Here is a 17810-nt window from a genome sequence, read left to right on the forward strand (position 1 = left end):
ATATTTTCCCTGTTACACCACCGAGGGAGATGAGGCTCAGAAGGGGCGGCTATGAAAAGGCAGATCTGGTTGCTGAACGTTTTGTTTCTCTTAAAAGTCTATGTTCTTTCCCCCATGATGTGATTCGTGAATACTTTCCCCACCTCAAATCACCTGCATTAAAAGAGATGCTCAAAAGTACTTTCAAATTAAGTAAGTAGTATTTTTATAATAATCGGAATTCTCTCCACCTCGAGGCCATTCTAAAATCTGGTTTTTCTTAAATGATATTTTCATGTGTTGAGTGCAGAGCAAATTTTCTAAGGAAATATTTTAAATAATTATACAGCTTATATAAATTTATCATTCTATAAGTAAAATTATGCAACTTTCATAATTATTACCGAGCCTTTGCTATGTGTCAGGCACTAAGGGCTTTTGCACACAGCATCTCATACGAGCCTCCCCAAAATCTTTAAGCTAGATTTTATACTTATATCCATTTCATAGATGAGGAAATTGAGATACCAGGAAGTCAGGTAATTTGCCCCAAATCATCAAATAGCTGCACAATGTTGGAGCCTAGATACAGTCTACGCTAGCTCATCTAAGTGGCATCATTCTCATGCAAGACACGACCGGCACATACAGAATGCCCAGTAGCGAAGAGAAATTTTCTATGTTTGTTTCCAAGATACATGAAAAGTGACCTTGAACATGGCTGCTTGTGGCTCTCCCAGTTCGTAGAAGGGCGGCTTCCCTGTGGCCATCTCAATGATTGTGCAGCCCAGAGACCAGATGTCCGCTGCCTTCCCGTAGCCTCTGGGTCCTTTGTCTATTATTTCTGGTGCCATGTACTGAAGGGTACCTGGAAATAATTCCAACACATTTTCATTTTAAGAAGGGGAAGCAGATGGTTCCCTAACACCGGATTTGATTGTTCTAAGTAAGACAACTTGTAAAGCATGATTTGGGCCCTAATATTGTATTTTTTTTGAGTTCTAGTTTTCTCGGCAGTTAATGAAAATCAAAATAGCAGTTTTTATAATGGATTTTGTCAGTGACATAAAAATAAGTTTACCAATATTATCTGGTTATAAATGGATGCTTCCTCATTTTCTAGATGGTATAATATAATCGAAGCACTATTTCACTGGGACCTCTTAGAAACTTCCAGCAATTAGTCTTTGAAAGATGACAGAGAATCTGTAGACACACATTTTTCACATTTGGTTCTTCAAATAAATAAAGACTACAAATATATTTACTTCTTATCTTTTCCAGGATAAGCCTAGTTTCTTTGACCATCTTTTATTTAATGCTTGTTGACCATCTAGGGTTCTCCAAACTTTCTGCTTTCACAAAACAGCATAGAACAGTTCTACTTGGTGAAACATATTTTAGAAATAGGAAACAAATACCATGCTATTCCATACATTCCTACGTGGCCAACAAAGGAGATAAAGTTGGAATAACCCATTTACAGAACATCAGAATACTGCAGTCTGCACACAGAACACAATTTCATTTTGGTGGAAAAATTAGCATAACCTTCATAGGGGAGTAATTGATAAACTGGATGCTGCAAAGGAACGTGACAATAGGATTCCATATTTGTAACTATTCACATGGAGGGCATATATATATGTTTGTGGTGGGGGTCACATGTCATTACTTTCCCATCAGTGAATATCCTATTAGTGCAGCACCATTTGTTGAATTTTAGTATTATTATTATTTTTTTTTGAGTGCACGGGCTGGGAATGAAACCAAAGTTTCCTGTGTGGCAAGCAAGAACTCTAGGAGGTCATATATTAAATTAAATATTGTTAGTGGATGAGATTATGGATATTATATTCAATTACTTTTTGTATTTTTTTTTACTTTTGTGAAAAAACATGTATTTGGTTTGACAATGAACACATCCACAAAAGTAGAAAACAAAAAATTACAATCTAAAGGTATCTGGAATTTAGGAGGATCTTCTTTTAAAAATTGTGATTCCTTTAAATCTACTTATGCATCCTGGGTTTATTTCAGTGAATTTTCACTTTTATGCACTGGGTGGAGGATATTTAGTGTATTCCAGCTAATCCTCTATTACCAGCCCTTGCGGATGTTCCAATTAACTCCCCAATTGTTGGTCGTGAGTTATTCTACCTTTTCAGTAGCACAGGCCAGGAATAATTGGGTAAAAATGAATTAGAAAGTAAAGACCAAAAACTAATTTTATCTGAAAATGGTAAAAAAAAAAAAACAAAAAACTTAAAAACGTACTACGGTTTAGAGAATTGCTCCATATTTTATCAAGGTTACTGTTGATCAAAAGCCAATGACTACCATGATTAAAAGGGGTTACAGACCTATAAGTCCCACTGTTTAACACTTGAAATATAAATAAGTTCTTGCAAGAACTACTTCAAAGGTAAAAAACAACAACAACAACAACAACAAAACAATGTCTAATGATACCTGTGTTAGGCTGTCATGTTGACCAAATCAACTTGTTTTCCACTAAACAGGGACTACTTAATTTATTTGGGAGCCAAATTAACTGGACCTACAATTGGCGGTGTGTGAGTGGAAGGGGACAATTGTTATTGTGTTAGTATGTATGGTAGAGATGGCTATTTGTCCCCCCAAATGCAAGTTACCCCCTCCATAGAGTAGTCCTGTCATTGGGAATTGACCACTCAGCTGAAGACCACATTACCCAGCCCCATTTCCTTCTAGGAGTTATCTTGCCAATGGAATGTGAGTGGAAGCAATGTGCTGAGATTTTTTAAGAAATGCCTTCTCTGCTGTCTTCTTTATCAGCTGAGTACAAGGGATCCCAAAGCCATGGAGGATGGTGCTACTGCTACCCAGAAGACAGAAGATGCCTCAGTTCCTGAATTCTCTATTTGGAGAAAAGCTTTCTGAAGTCCTGGAATCACCTGCATTAGACTATTACGAATGAGAGAAATAAACTTGGGGTTGTCTGTTATAGCAACTAGTGTTATCGTAACTAACATAGTCTGATCCTCAAAGAAATTCTTTGATTCATTTATAAATGTTATCATTTCTATGTTTTCTAAGCTATCAATTTCTACTATATTTCTATCTGTATTATTATACCTTCATTCTGATTTCCTTAAATTGTACTACTAGTATATATTTCTAAATTCCTGGATTTTGAATGCTTGGTTCTTTGCTTTCATTTTTGTTTCTTAATCTGATATTATGGAGATTCTGAAAGTCATTATTAAAAATAAGGTAAATCATGCTCAACATTATAAGTCATTAGAGAAATGCAAATCAAAATCTCCATGAGGTACCATTTCATATCCACTAGGATGGCTATAATAAATATGAAATTTACAAAAAGAAAAGAAACAAGTGCTAGCGAGGACACAGAAAAATTGGAACTTCGCATTGCTGATGGGAAAGTAAAATGGTTCTGCCACTGTGGAAAAGAGTTTGGCAGTTCCTCAAAAAGTTAAACAGAAGAATTACCACATGACCCAGCAATTCCAGTCCAAGGTATATATATATATATATATATATATATATATATATATACAGAAGAATTGAAAAGAAGGACTAAGACAAATCTATGTCCATGCATATTCACAGAAGCTCTATTCACAAGATCCAGAAGACAGAAACGGCCCAAATGTCCACAAACCGATGAATGGATAAACAAACTGTGGTACATCGATATAGTGGTATATTATTCAGCAGTGAGAATGAATGAAGTACTAATACATGATACAACATGGAAACACCTCAAAACCATTATGCTAAGTGATGCAAGCCGGCACAGAAGGTCACATGTTGCAGTGATTCCATTTACATGAAGTGTGCAGACTAGGGAAATCCATAGAGACAGAAAGCAGATTGGTGATTGCCAGGGACCAGGGGGAAAGAGACTAGAGAGAATTGCTTAATGGGTACTGGGTTTTCTTGGGGATGATGAAAATGTTTTGGACTAGCAGAGGTGGTAAGTGCACAACACTGGAATATACCAAATGCCACTGAATCATTTACTTTAAAATGGTTAGTTTTATGTTAGGTCAATTCTGTTTCGGTTTAAGAAAAAGGGACTAATAAGAAGTCACATCTATTGTTTATGGTTTACTTTATTCTGTAAGTCAAATGTACATGCCCCTGTCTTTGCACATGTGGCCCATGGCACCATGAATAGGTCACAGGTCAGAGGGCAGGTCATGTAATACAGACAAGGAGTGAAGAACAGAGTGGAAAGGAGATTCCAGAGGCTGCATGACTCAAAGAGCCGAAGTGTGTGGTCTGATGGAAGGAGCAGTAAACGTGGAGCCAACAGCTCTCAGTTCTCATTCTGGCCTGGTCCGCCCAGGACACCCTCAACTGCAGTTACCTAATTGGCCCAAAGAGAGGCTGGCTTTGCATTTCTAATACCCCTGACAGAGATTTCCTGGAGTCCAGCAATGAATCAGGAGCGGGAACTAGAGCAGATTTTGCCATCTCTCCTTGCTTCTGATCTACTCCTACAAATGACATAATCAACAACGAGGGACCCACCCAAGAGGCCATGTTGAATTCACCTCAAAGGGGCACTTGCCAAGAGAGCTACTTCTGTATTTTGATTCATAGCCAAAGCAATAGACATTTTGATAAGTACAGACACCTCTTACAACTGCTTCATAAGGATTTATAGGTGAAAACTGCCCCCATGAACTCCCTTAGCACATAGGCTAGAAAAGGGCTGTTGTTTATAGTAATAATTAAGAGTATAATATTTCTGTCAAGCATTGTCATCTTGCCAGGCTTATCCTCTAGTTCTCATCCTGACACAGCAGTAGTGCAATTAACAGACAACTGCACGAGTCTGCTCTCAGCTTCAACTGGCAGAACCACTGGCTGAAAGCATTTCACTTGGCCGAGGATAAGACAGCCACACTCCCTAAAGATTCACCCACCCTTGGGAGAAATCTGCCGTGGTTCCTCTTCATTTATACCTTATTGCCAGTGATAACTTTTTGTGACTTAAACACAGCCAAATAGCCTTTCAGAAAATGCACATTGAAGCCCACCACCCTCTTTCGTTGTTCTGGGTCTAAACTGAAATTGATGAGAAAATTTCAGTTGCATTAACACCTGAGCAGGAATTATAACTGACCAAAAATAGAGTGAATTTTAAAAATTGGACAGTGCCAGTTATGTCTCAACACATCATGCAATATTTGTGTCCATCAGATAATACTTCAAAGAGCTCTAACTACCATTTGTGTTTATCTCCCAGAGAGCAGATGCCAAAAACAACAGGTTAAGTTCATATCTGCTCTTCTCTTTACTCCATGAAAACCTGACATATAATATTTTATATAAAAAGACTGGCAGGGCTGAATAATGGAGATGCCAATCAATCTGAACATTAGCCCAAGAAAACTCATGAGAATATTAACTCAAAAATCCATTTAGAGTTTCAAAAAATTACTTAAGGTAATCTGCTTTAGAATTTCTTTGCCCCTGCAACCAGCAAGGAAGGCCATACAGCACAGTGGTGAAAAGCTTCCATTCTTACATCATGCTCCATCTACTCACTCATTCAATCATTCTACCCTGAGGACTTTCTGGATCTGCTGAGGAGACGGCAGTGGGGTAAACATCTGGGTTCACTGAGCCTACGTTTTTGCATGGGAGACAGAAAACAAACTAAAAGCTTAAGAAATAAGTACATTTTATAATCCCATAGATTCTCATTATTCATGGATTCCATTTTTATGCGTTTGCCTACTCACTAAAATAGTATTTGTAACCCCAAAATCAATAACCACAGCCCTTTCACAGTCCTTTGTGGACAGGCAAAGTGTTGTCTAGCCTTCTTGGGGCTCATACCTGAAACCAGTGTCCTTTCCACAGCCTATTTAGTGCTATGCTTTTCACACTTTTAAGCTTTTTGTCGGTGATTTCGCTGTTAAAATTGGCTCTGGAGCGTAGTGCTGAAGTGCCGTCTAGCGTTCCTAAGTGCTGGAAGGCAGAGATGTGCCTTAGGGGAGCAATTCGTGTTCAATACGCTACGTTCAGGTGGGTTTCAGTGCTGCTGGCAGCGAGTTCAATGAATCGACGACGTATACTAAGTAAGGCGTCTTTAAACAGAGGCACACATAAAGCAAGGCTACGTATTGCTTGGTTGATGAGAGTGGTGTGACCTGAGGCTGGCAGGAACCTAAGCCTGTTTTTCCCCTAGAAGCCGAGATTCGGTATTCACTGGGTCATTGTTCACAGCAGTTTTATAGACTGTAAGTACCACAAATAATGGAATTAGATGCATGTTAGAAAGAAATTGTTATGACAGCCCCCCCCCCAAAAAAAAACCAAACAGACAGAGCAGGGGATGCTGCCCCCACAGATGGAGCTGTTGTGGTAGCCCTCGCCGGGAGGGCAGCGTCTAAGGGCCTGGAGGCGGTGAGGAGGTCAGCCATGCAGAGAGCTGGGGGTGGCCCAGCAGGCATGAGGCCCTGTATGCCTGGAGCAGAGGGAGTGTGGGCGGCAGAGGAGGGGGTGAGGGTCGAGCATACCCCACTCCACTCAGGCCTGAGCCTTGCCCACCATGGAAAGGACTGCGGTGTTTACTTGGAAAGAGAGTGAAAGCCACGGAGGGCTCTGAAAGATGGGGCTGAATTCAGGGTTTTAAAGGCTGGTTCAGGCTGCTGTGCTGGGAATAGACAGCAGGGGGCGAAGTGGATGCTCAGCGAGCAGGAGGGGACCCCTGAGGGATGCAGGGGAGGATGCAGGGAGCGGGTGGCCCAAGTTTGGACACGTTTTGAAGGACGAGCCAACAGGCTTCCTCGACAGCTGGGGCTGAAGAGCGAGAAAGAGGCACCTCAGACAGCTCCAAGTTCCCAGATGCCATTCACCGAGATAGGGACCAGCGTGGGCGGAACAGGTTTGGGAGAGGCACATGAATTCCACTTGGCATGTTAAGTCTAGTCTGGATCCCAGCTCCGGCACTTACTAGCACTGTGTCCTTGGGAAAGTTATTGGATCTCTTTGAGACTTATTTTTCTCACCTTCCGCTGGGATAATCATACCTAAAGCTTTGGGAGGATGAATGGGTTTCAATGAAATAACATATGGAAAGTACTTAGTGCAGAGTCACATATACAGTAAGCACTCCAGAAGCAGTGGTTGCTGCTGCCTTCTTCCTTGCTGCCAAGGGCCGTGGGGGTGAGTGGGTGAGGGTCTGCCCAGCCCAGGCCCTCACTATCAGCACACTAGTTACAAATGTCACCCCCAAGACAGGCCAGGGGGCGATGACCAAGTCACGGGCTTGGGGGGGGGGGGCAGGCTTCACTGCAACTCCTCTGGGAATTTTACAAAACAAAAAACAAAAAGAATGTTTTCAAGATTAGGGGGAGAATGCTTAATGGATGCAGAGTTCCTGTGTACATTGATGGGAACATTTTGGTGATGGCTGGTGGTGAGGGGAGAACAACATTGAGTGTAATGCACACTTGAGAGTGGTTGACACAGGGACTTTTAGGTTGCATCCTATGCTAACACATTAAAAAGTTATATATATATGTATATATATATGAAAGATTAGCATGATCGAATACCGGTCCATGTACTTTCCAAAAAACAAACAAGCAATACAAACAAATAAACAAAAGTTCAACAAATAGTGCTGCGATATCGGGATACTCACATGGAAAAATAATGAAATGTGACCCCACCATAGAGCATTAAAAAAAAGAAAGATTAGCAGGAGATATGGAACGAACACTGTGCTCAAAGAATGTGTGCACAAAGTGGGGATTTTCCTCCCAGAAGTTACTGATTCTTGGCAGCATCTAAAATGCCCCTTGCCACGCTGAGAGCGTATGAGGAAAGAAATGTAAAGGCATTTGAAATTATGAATAGCTTGAAATTTATTTGGGTGGAAAGAATACATTTTAAAGGTTTAATTCTGTGCCCTGAAATGCCCATTGCCATGGGGGCAGGAGAGGCCAGAGGGGGTGCTGACTGAGGAGAAAACAGGCTATTTCTTTCTCTCTTTCCTCCTTTCTCTCCCAGGTTCCCAGAGCAGCCCCTGCAGGGAAGGGAGAGAAAGCTGGAGTAGAGGAAGAAGGTCAGGGCAAAGAGCAAAGGAGAGAGCACAGAGCCAAGCTGCATCATTTACCAACTGTGTGGTGTTCCTTCTCTCTTGTCAAGCTCCTTGTCTGCAAAGGAGGTGCTTCCAGCTTCCACCCACCCTGCGGAACCCAGAAATGGGGCAGCCTTGCCAGTTTGCTTCACGTCACAACAAAGATCACGCGTTAGCTTTTTTTTTTTTGGTCAAATCTCTCTTTAATAAAATAACAAGAATTTAACATTATGACAGTCGGCACAATGAAGTGGTAGGAATGGGAGGGGAGACCAGGTTTGAGGTCCCAGGTGCCCCTCCTATGCCCAGTGACCCCTCCTGGGGCTCTACCTTCCCAGAACTTTGCACTTGAAGCAGCTGGGTGGCTGCATTGCCCAATTTCTCAAGCAAGCTCTCTCTCCACCCCACTTCTGCACGAGTGAGTCATTTCCTCCTTCTGAATGGAGATGGGAGGGGGTTGTTTATGTGGAAGAGGAGGGGAACAGGCTCTCAGTGGAAAACAGCAGAGGAAGGAGAGGCCTCAGTGTCCCTGTGGGAAATGCCAGCATGAGTAAGAATCCAGAGAATGGGCTAAGAAAATATTTAACAAAAATTTTTTTGCCAAGGTTATTATGGTTGTAGGCCAGCCAGGTGAGAAGTAATGAAAGGAGAGGAAAAACAGATAACCATCTGAGAGTTTTCAAAAATCTTGAGCAGATTTCAGCAGGTGTGGGAACCTAGGCACCAAGCCATTCCCTGAGTCTTTGTAACACTGGAAAGCACATAGTCACTTGCATGCCCTGGGTCAGTTAGTGTTTAAGTTAACCTCCCTTTGGAAGGAGGAATGTGCAGATGGTCAATGTATGTAAGAGACTAGACCCTTCTCAGCTTAGGATGTTAATCTATACCCTACCTCTTTCCTGGAGTCCTTATCATGTTTACTGTTATCTACAAAGCAAATTATAATCCTTCCCCTGTGCACACAGACTGTAATCAATTTTACCCTTGTGTCATAAGACCCCTCTGCTGTACCCATGGTCTCATAATGGAATGTCTCTGTCTTGGGCCCCTATAATTGGTCCTGTTGATTTCTGTCTAAGTGCAGAACACATTCATACTAAGCTCTTTACCATTCACTGTCAAAGTAGCTTGATTCTCTGATCGACTTCCTTCTTTCACACCTGTAAGTAAATTTCTATAATAAAGGTTCATGTCTCAGTCTGTGCCTGGAATTTTCTCTGGTCTTTTGACTGGAAAATCCCCTTAGGGCCAGAACAATTGGCGAGCCAGCAAGGAGACCAAAGAAACCCCCACTTCTGATGGCATGAACTTGGGAAAGGGAGTTCCCTGGTGGGATACAGTGGCCTTTGATATCTATGTGGGGAAGGGTGGCTACTCTCCTAGATCAATGGGTTGGCCGAGAGAATACGGGGATGTCTGTAATTCCCTGGCTTGACTAATAGCCCTCCTGCAACAGGCCACAGGAGAGTTGGGATTTCATAAGGAAAAAAAGTGCCATTGCTGGAAGTAGCACACACTGCTACTGAGAAGGCACTGAAGGCTGAAGCAGTGTTTTGCCACCCAGAAGAGGAATTTAAGTTAGAAAGGAGTATGTGGATAGCACAAGCAAAACTGAAGGATGCCTTGAATGTGAAGTTAAAGCAAGTGGATGAAAACTTGGAGACTCTGTCATGTTGTTATGCTAGAGTAAGGGGGCAAAAACTGCATAAAGTTCAAGTAAGGAGCATCCTTACTTCCCCTGAGTAGGAGGGCTTTTCCTCCAATGAGGATGATCCACAATCAGACTTGGAAGAAGTAGTGGGAAAGTGCAAATTAGTTCACTCTTTAGGATAAAAGAAGATCAAATTTGAAACTGCTGCTGTCCCAGAAGGCGGGGGCCAATAAGGACCCCCAGGCTGAACACAAGATACCTCTTACCTCACAAGACTTCAGTACCTCTGAATTGAGGGAAGTGGGCCTTCAGTATAGGCAAAAGCCCAAAGCAACTTTTGCAAATTGCCTGTTGTGATTACGGGACATGGGTGCTGATGGTATACTGCTCTCAGGGTATGAGTTAAGCAAACTAGCTTCACCCCTCGCTGCATTAGTGCATTAGGTGGTGGACCCTAACCAAGAAGCTTGCTCATACCAATTGGCTCGTGCTCACATGTAAGGAAGTGGGGAGACCAGTGAGGGAGATTTACCACACCCAGCCCCCTAGTGGAGCACTATTGACATGCTCCAAAATATGCTACAGGGATTAGGCATGAAAGAGGTAGTTTATGCACCTGACTTTGCTGGACCTGAAAGCATAAATTTCACTGCAGGAATATCTGAAGCAATCCCGCAGACTGCCCTTAACCAGTGATATGGGGCTTTAATGCCAACTCTCAACAGATGATTAAGCAACTCATCTCAGAGGGTGCTCAGATGATAACTTGTCTGGGAAAGAAGGTGCAACCAGATGGGGGTTGGGGCCATGGGACATGTACCAAAGGGACATGATGGCCCAAAATAAATATCATGCTGACAGATGTGCATGGATGTAACAGTCATAGGAACTAAGAGCAAAGATATTGATGGGCAGCCAAATGCAGTGCTGGTCAAACTATGGAGTAAGCTGCCTGAAGAACAAAGGTTTACTAAGCTTCAGACCAGGGCACTAGAGGAGGAGGAGGATATTGGCCAGAAGGCCATGGGCTGGTGGTACAAGACCTAAAGGCATGTAAAACCCCCCAAAATGTGACTCTGTTTCATTACCCTAATGATATGCTAACGAGTAGTTCTCTAGAACTAGAAACTGCCACTGACACAGAGGTGATCCACTTTAAAAGCTGAGGATGGGCATTAAACTGAGACAAATTACAGGGGACTGGATGCTCTGTCAAATTTGGGGGTGGTGTTTAGTTGGGTAAGACTAAAACTATTCCTTCTGCTGTGGAAAAAGTACAAAATTATCCCACCCCCCTACTCAAAGACACTAATGGCATTCCTGAGTTTATGAGGATACTGGGGACCGTTCATATCACACTTACTATAAATCCTAAAACCTCTGTACACATTAGTTTGAAAGGGGAAAGCTTGGGACTCTGAAATTCCCCAGCAGGCTGCATTTGAAAAATCTGCATGGGCTATAGCACAGGCACAGGCCCTAAGTGGGGTGGGTCTGGACATGACTTATGAATTCTGTGGCCAGCACTGGTATTGGCTTTGGGTGGGGCTCATAGCAACAGCAATAGGCAAAATGTTATGCTTATTGGATTTTGGCCTCAATTGTGGAAAGGAGTAGAGTTGAGATACAGTTTTTTAGAAAAACAGTTGAGTGCTGCCTATAACACCTTGCTGCAAGTGGAAGGACTAACTCAAAGGTTCCCAGAAACTATGTGAATCACCATTCTACATTCTGGGAGTGCTCAGCTTAGCACAGTGACAAATTAGAAGGCCTATCTCTTGCAGCAAAGTGTTTTCAACAACAGCCCATTAAGTGCAGAGATGCACAACATCTTAGGACCAGTTTCTTATGTGAAAGAACAAAGCTGTTCTCTTCCAGTTGATCATTCCCCAAGTGGCTATTCCAATGCCCATGACTATGGGAGCAGGAGCATACCTGGCTCCGTCTGCACACTGATGGGTAAGCACATGGGACAGCGGTGGCTGTCTAGCCCAGCACTGACACCACCTGGCGGGAGACTAGAACTATGCAAAGCAGCCGGTGGGCTGAACTAAGGGCTGTGTGGATGGTCATTGTCCATGAACCTCGGGACACAATGGCCATTTGCATGGACAATTGGGCTTTATACCGAGGCTTAATGGTATGGATGGCCACATGAAAACAGGAACAGTAGACAGTGGTTGGTTGTCCCCTATGGGGAAAAGAGATGTGGGAAGACATCTGGACTGCATGCCATAAACACATGGCAACTGTTTTTCATGTTTCCTCCCATAACACTAATTCATTACCGGGAAATGTGGAGGTGGATGCTTTGGCAAAAATCTACAACTTAATGCCTGCAGTACATGAAGCTGCTCAGTGGCTACCCTGGAAAACAGGACACTGAGGTTATCAGACCTTGTGGTGACTGGCACAATTTCAGCTGCCTATAACATGCAGCACATAAAAGAGGTCATAGATGTCTGACATTCATGCTCACTACGATGGCCTAGGATGCTTCTGTATCAACTTGGCCACATTGGCCAGGAACATCTGGTGGCAAGGAGCCTATACAGGACCTCTGCCTCTGTCTGAAGGGGTAAGGTATGCTTTCACAGCCATGGATACGGCTACAAGACTGCTGCTGGCCTTCCCAGTCAGAAAGGCTAACCAAAGGGCTACGAAATGAGGCCTGAAGAAATTAAGTGCATTCTTCGGGGTCCCTCCCCAAGTGGACAGTGACAGAAAGACCCCCTTCACCAGACAGTCGATTCAGGCTTGGGGAATGGAGCATGATATTTTATGGACTTCCCACTTCCCTTATAATCCAACCACAGAAGGATTACTCAAAAGGGTGAATGGTCTCTTAAAGAAGCAACTAAAAGATGTCAAAAGGTCTCTGCAGCAATGGACTTGACACTGTACACTGCATTGACCAACATCAACTCTAGGTCCAGGGCAGCTGCCCCAGCAGCCATCCAGATGGAGAGGGCTGGACCACGCAGGCCTTGAGGGTACAGGTAAAGGGGTCAGTAGCATCGCAGCCACAGAGAGGTAATGATAACTACTTGCTCTTGCCTGTGCCACAAGCATTAGAAGATGGGAAATGAGGTCAATGGGCCCTGGTCCTGCTCCATGCATTTACACTGGTCCTAAGTCCATGGAGGGTTGGGATTGTTCAGAATTTAAGCATCAGGCTGCAGTTCCTTCACAAAATGCCCAGAACTGTTTATATTGTTAACCCTGGACCCCCTATACCACAAGGCACTGCGTGGATGACGCTATGGGCTCTTATTAAGCCCAAGCTAACTTCAGACACCACTTCTAGGGGCCACCCATTGCTTCAGGGGAAAATATGGTATCTGAAGACCCCACCCCTCCCCATAACACATCTTATCCACTAATGGGAATTTAGTGTGTGTATTATTAGACCACCAAGACCTGCCCCTTACTATCCCCCATAAACATCTTTCTTTTTGCCCGTAGTACTGTGGGAAGCTCACTGTACTCTGCAGTGGGCTTCTAATGTAACCAACAAACTCAACAGGTGTTGGTGCTAGGTATGCACAAAGTTGCCTTCGTCTGGTGCCACCGGCCTCATGTGTGTGGTCACTCCTGCCAACCGAACCATGTGGGAGGTGATGCTGACGTGGCAGAACACCTGCTGGCGGCAAGTCTGGGAAACTTCTTTTCTTTCTCTTCGTCATCAGTGACTTTGCATTCTTGGGCTGATTCCTATTCTTAAGTAGACTCCTTGGTCAAGGAACAAGTCACCAAATCCCAGCCTTTGCTTGGATATTCAGTATTTGATGTCTTAGGGTGGCTCACTGCAGAGACTGTCACTATGGACAAAGCGGCACCCATCTGCATGGAACGTAGCGCAGGGCATAAGGACATGGGGCGGCTGCCTGCAGAACTATGCAATGTGACTATCGGTTTCCCAAACAGCAGCCTCTTCCACAGGCAAAATGTAAGTAAAAAGCATGGGGCCTACCCCTCCCCCAAGGGGTGGCTCTGGACCTGAGGGCAAAGTGGCTGGCCCTATTTGTCCTGTGAGCAGACTGGATGATGTCCACGGGGGCAACCCTACATACCTGCCGCTTTTTTTGACACCTTGCCACATCTGCCCAGTAACTGGGAAATGGTAAAAACCCAATATAGAATCAAGCAAACTGAGTGGTGGTTCTATCCTCTAGCTATACTCATCCCAGGCAGTGCTGCTATAGCAACTGAAAAACATGTTGCTGTTCTAGCCAGTCACACTGCACACACACTCAGTGAATCGAAATCAGCTATATCCTTACTGAATAAAGGAACCACACAAATTAGAACGGCCGTTTTGTAAAATAGAATGGTGCTGGATATTCTTTACCACAGTGCAAGGTGGGACCTGTGCTTAATAAATGACCAATGTTGTGTATATCTACCTGATAACTCACAAAATGTTACACAAGCTTTAAATCATATGCACCTGTGTACACAAACTATAATCAATTTTACCCTCATGTCACGAGACCCTTTTCTGTACCCATGTTCTCATGCTCAATGGGAGGCCTTTGTCTCAGGCCCCTATAACTGGCCCTGTTGATTCCTGCCTAAGTGCAGAAAACATCCACGCCGAGCTTTGTACTAGGCGCCATCAGAGCAGCCCGATTCCCTGATTCCAGTCTTTTCTCTGGAAAAGGCCCTTCATGTCAAAACAGCAGGAGATTGCACAAGTCATAGAAATACAAGCAAAGGGTCAGTTTAAATTTCTGAATAACAATTTTCAGGGAGCATCCAAAGTTAAGTGTGTGAGTGCACAGACTAAATCTGTCTCTCACACTATGCTCAATGACGGCAATTCCTTCTTTAATTATAAAAAGCGGTATCATCTTTGCGGAAACCTACCAGTGAAAGTTTCAGTGCACGGATTTATGCCAGCAAGCCTCTTGGATGTCCCGAAGTCGGAGATCTTGAGAACACCACTGTAGGTATTAATCAACACGTTGTCCCCCTGGAGAACAAGGACACATTTGATTAAACAGTGGATCTCTCTCCCAGGGCTGCTGTCGGCTTGCGAGTCCAGTAAGAAAAGGTGTTGGGAGAGCAAACCAGGACTCTAACTTTGCATTCTTCACTCACCACCTATTTCAAAAGTGAATTATTGTTTAAAAATTTTCAGTCACTCACAGTCTGCTACTCAAGTCACAAGGTCAAACAAGGCTCCCAGTTGGAGCTTAAGCTGGACAGCTAGCAGGGGTTCCAATACCGCGCATAAGAGAAATGATATTCGCAACTTCCCAGCCACTTTACTTTCATTCTATGCTGTGTTACTTCTTTTCCTGGAATGCCTGGAGAATACAGTTGCATATACTGCAGATAAACGGACATTGGGCTGATTTTAGGGAGGTGATGTTAACTTGTTTTCAATGGCCCAGCCTTTGTCAAAAATCCATTAGCTTTGGATTTTTTCTTTTTAAACATAGCATTATCTGATTGCCTTTCTATCCATAAGTATGTGATGCTTGTGAGAAAGGAGGTTCTATTTTTTTCTTCCAGCTATTGATTCATTGATTCAATAAATCTTTATTAGGTAGATACTATGGGCAACATTAAAAGAGTAACCAGTCTATAAACTGGACCCATGCCCTATTCCCCCTTTGCACTGCTGTGCCTTCACCCCTAAAAGTCACCTAACAGGGGCCCAGCACACCTTGTGCGGTGGGAGTTTATCCTTTGTTTGCTGAACTGACTAGAAGTGAGACATGGTTTGGGAGCTTATTCCTTAAGTAGATGAGGGAAGACATAAACACAAATCACTGATTTAGGGTAGAGTGATGTCTTTTATATTTCTGCTGTTTCTGAGAATGATTTATCTGCTATTCTCAAGGAATTCTCATAACCCAATACAACTTTTGCAAATAAAACAATTACCCATCAAGGAAATCAGAGGAATGAATCCTAGAGCATCTTTACCTTTATATCCCGGTGAACTATCTGATTATCATGGAGGTATTTTAATCCTTCGAGTATTTGCTTGGTATAAAAGCCAATCGTTTGTTCATTGTCTTTTAATGGGCCCCATTTGGAACGGAGGAGAGCAGAGAGACTTCCTGTAATGGAGGTGAAAAAGAGTAGATAAAAACCCTTCTAAGTAGAGCTTTTTCAAAGCATATTAATACTGCAACATTAATTTAAACCAGTATTGTAACTGAGAAATTAGTATTTAAGGGGTGAATAATAATTACTGAATTATTATACAGATATTATTGTATAGATATTCCTTTTTACTTTCTTGTATATAAGTGTAGACAGAAGGAAATACAGGAAATCTTTGAATTGCAATCCAGCTGCCTTGATCTCTGATAATGATTATATAGCCTTTATCTTGTGCCCTTATGATTGTAAAAACCTCGTGTCTAACCTTCACTTGTGTCCAGTTATCCAGTTTTTTGATGTTAGAGTCTTGCAAACACTAAAGACAACCCCTAATATTTATTAATGAAGGGTCTTAGGTTAGCCTAGAACTAACCCACCCCAAGTCCAAAGTTATCTTGATAATCAGTGTGTAGTAGCTTAGACTTTCCCCTGTAAATCACCTATTATCTCATTATAATACTAAAAACCATTCCCGTTATATTAGGGCGGCCATTTTCTTACATACATTCTGTGACTAAGCATGGAATCAATCTGCACATGCTCAATAATTAAATCACCTCCTATTACGTCATCTGGGGCCATCGTGCTCATTATCCTAAAACCTGCCCATCTTTTAATGCTATAAAATGCCATCATCAGAATTACTGCAATTCGGGGAGACAGATTTTGGGCTGATAGATTTTGGGCCAATGGCTGATAGGCCATCTGGTCTCCTGCTTCACACCTACAGTAAACTTTTTCTCTCCTTTCACTGTGGTGTCTCAGGTATTGGACATTTGAGCTCACAGGTAAAATAACCCACCGTCTTTGTCCGGGAATAGTATTTGATGGCTATTCACAGTGGCCCAGGCACTGTACTAGGTCCTTGGGGTTCAAACATGAACCAAAAAGTCCAGGCTGTAAAGATGCTATTTTTCAAGTCAGTAAATGTGCAAAGCCACTCAATTGCCAACCTTAGTCCAAGTTATGATTACTGATACCAGAAAGTTCTGATATTTAAAACTATCTCTTAAACACATTTCAAGGTAGTGTCACCCATCCAATTTTTCTTTTAATTTAGACAACTATATATCTGTAATCTGGTAGAGCCCATCCAATTTTACTTTCTTCAAGGCCCCAGGAATTTATACTTTTTAAAAGAAAGAAAACATCTCTTACCTCCTGGGACCTGCTCCATGAAAATTTTAATGAAGCCATTCTCACTGAAAGAGCCCAGATACTGGACAATATTTTTATGCTTCAGATGCTTATGCAACGCTATTTCTTCATGGAGAGGCTGGGAGTATCTGAAAGATATGCAAGTGTCGATGAGCAAATTACATAGCCAGGTTTTACTTAAGCATATAAATTTAAGCAATACAAATTTAAATGTTAGCTAAATATATGCCATGCAAAAAAATGTAATGTGACTTTCTAAGGTTTTTATTTCTTATAAGATAAATTCTAGGAAGTGGAGGCTGTGGTAAGGTTGGAAGGGAATTGTGCCAGGCACTGTTATAAGTAATCTGGATACATTAACTCATTTGACACAAATGACCCCATAAGGAAGGAGTATGGGAAGGAATATGACCTCTAAATTTGGCCTTTGTCTTGGGGTGGGGCCCCCAGGCCAGAGGTCAACCCTGTGCTGAGAGGGCTGGACTCTGAACCAGGGGCTCCCAGCCCCACCTCCAGAGGGGAAGGGGCTGAGGTTGAGCTCACCAGTGAGCGCTCGGTCCATCAACCCTGCTGGGTGATGAGACCCATAAAGACACTGGACATGCTGGGGGGGGGGGGGGGCTTCCTTGGTTGTGACAACGTACTGTGCCGGGAGGGGGCACATCCTACTCCTCTGGGGGAGGACTCCAGGAGCTTTGAGTTTGGGGACCCTCCCCGACCTCGCCTTATGGGTTTCTTCTTTTGGTCCCTTCTGATTTGTATCCTTTTTTGCTGTCTATAATTAATTGTGAT

The 17810-nt window shown here is 42.9% G+C and overlaps 1 protein-coding gene across 1 annotated transcript in view; it reads right to left on the reverse strand.

Moving 5' to 3' along the window:
* MAP3K5 (mitogen-activated protein kinase kinase kinase 5) overlaps nucleotides 1–17810 on the reverse strand; it is a 212684-nt gene that overhangs the window by 42196 nt on the left and 152678 nt on the right. Inside the window, exons 16-19 of the mRNA XM_077144113.1 lie at nucleotides 17019–17146; nucleotides 15678–15814; nucleotides 14610–14715; nucleotides 690–847 (exon numbers count right to left, since the gene is read on the reverse strand). Coding sequence (XP_077000228.1) covers nucleotides 690–847; nucleotides 14610–14715; nucleotides 15678–15814; nucleotides 17019–17146 — 529 coding nt within the window. The remainder of the gene's footprint in view (nucleotides 1–689; nucleotides 848–14609; nucleotides 14716–15677; nucleotides 15815–17018; nucleotides 17147–17810) is intronic.

The sequence above is a fragment of the Tamandua tetradactyla genome, chromosome 25 (assembly GCF_023851605.1).
Source record: "Tamandua tetradactyla isolate mTamTet1 chromosome 25, mTamTet1.pri, whole genome shotgun sequence".
NCBI classification, from domain to species: domain Eukaryota; kingdom Metazoa; phylum Chordata; class Mammalia; order Pilosa; family Myrmecophagidae; genus Tamandua; species Tamandua tetradactyla.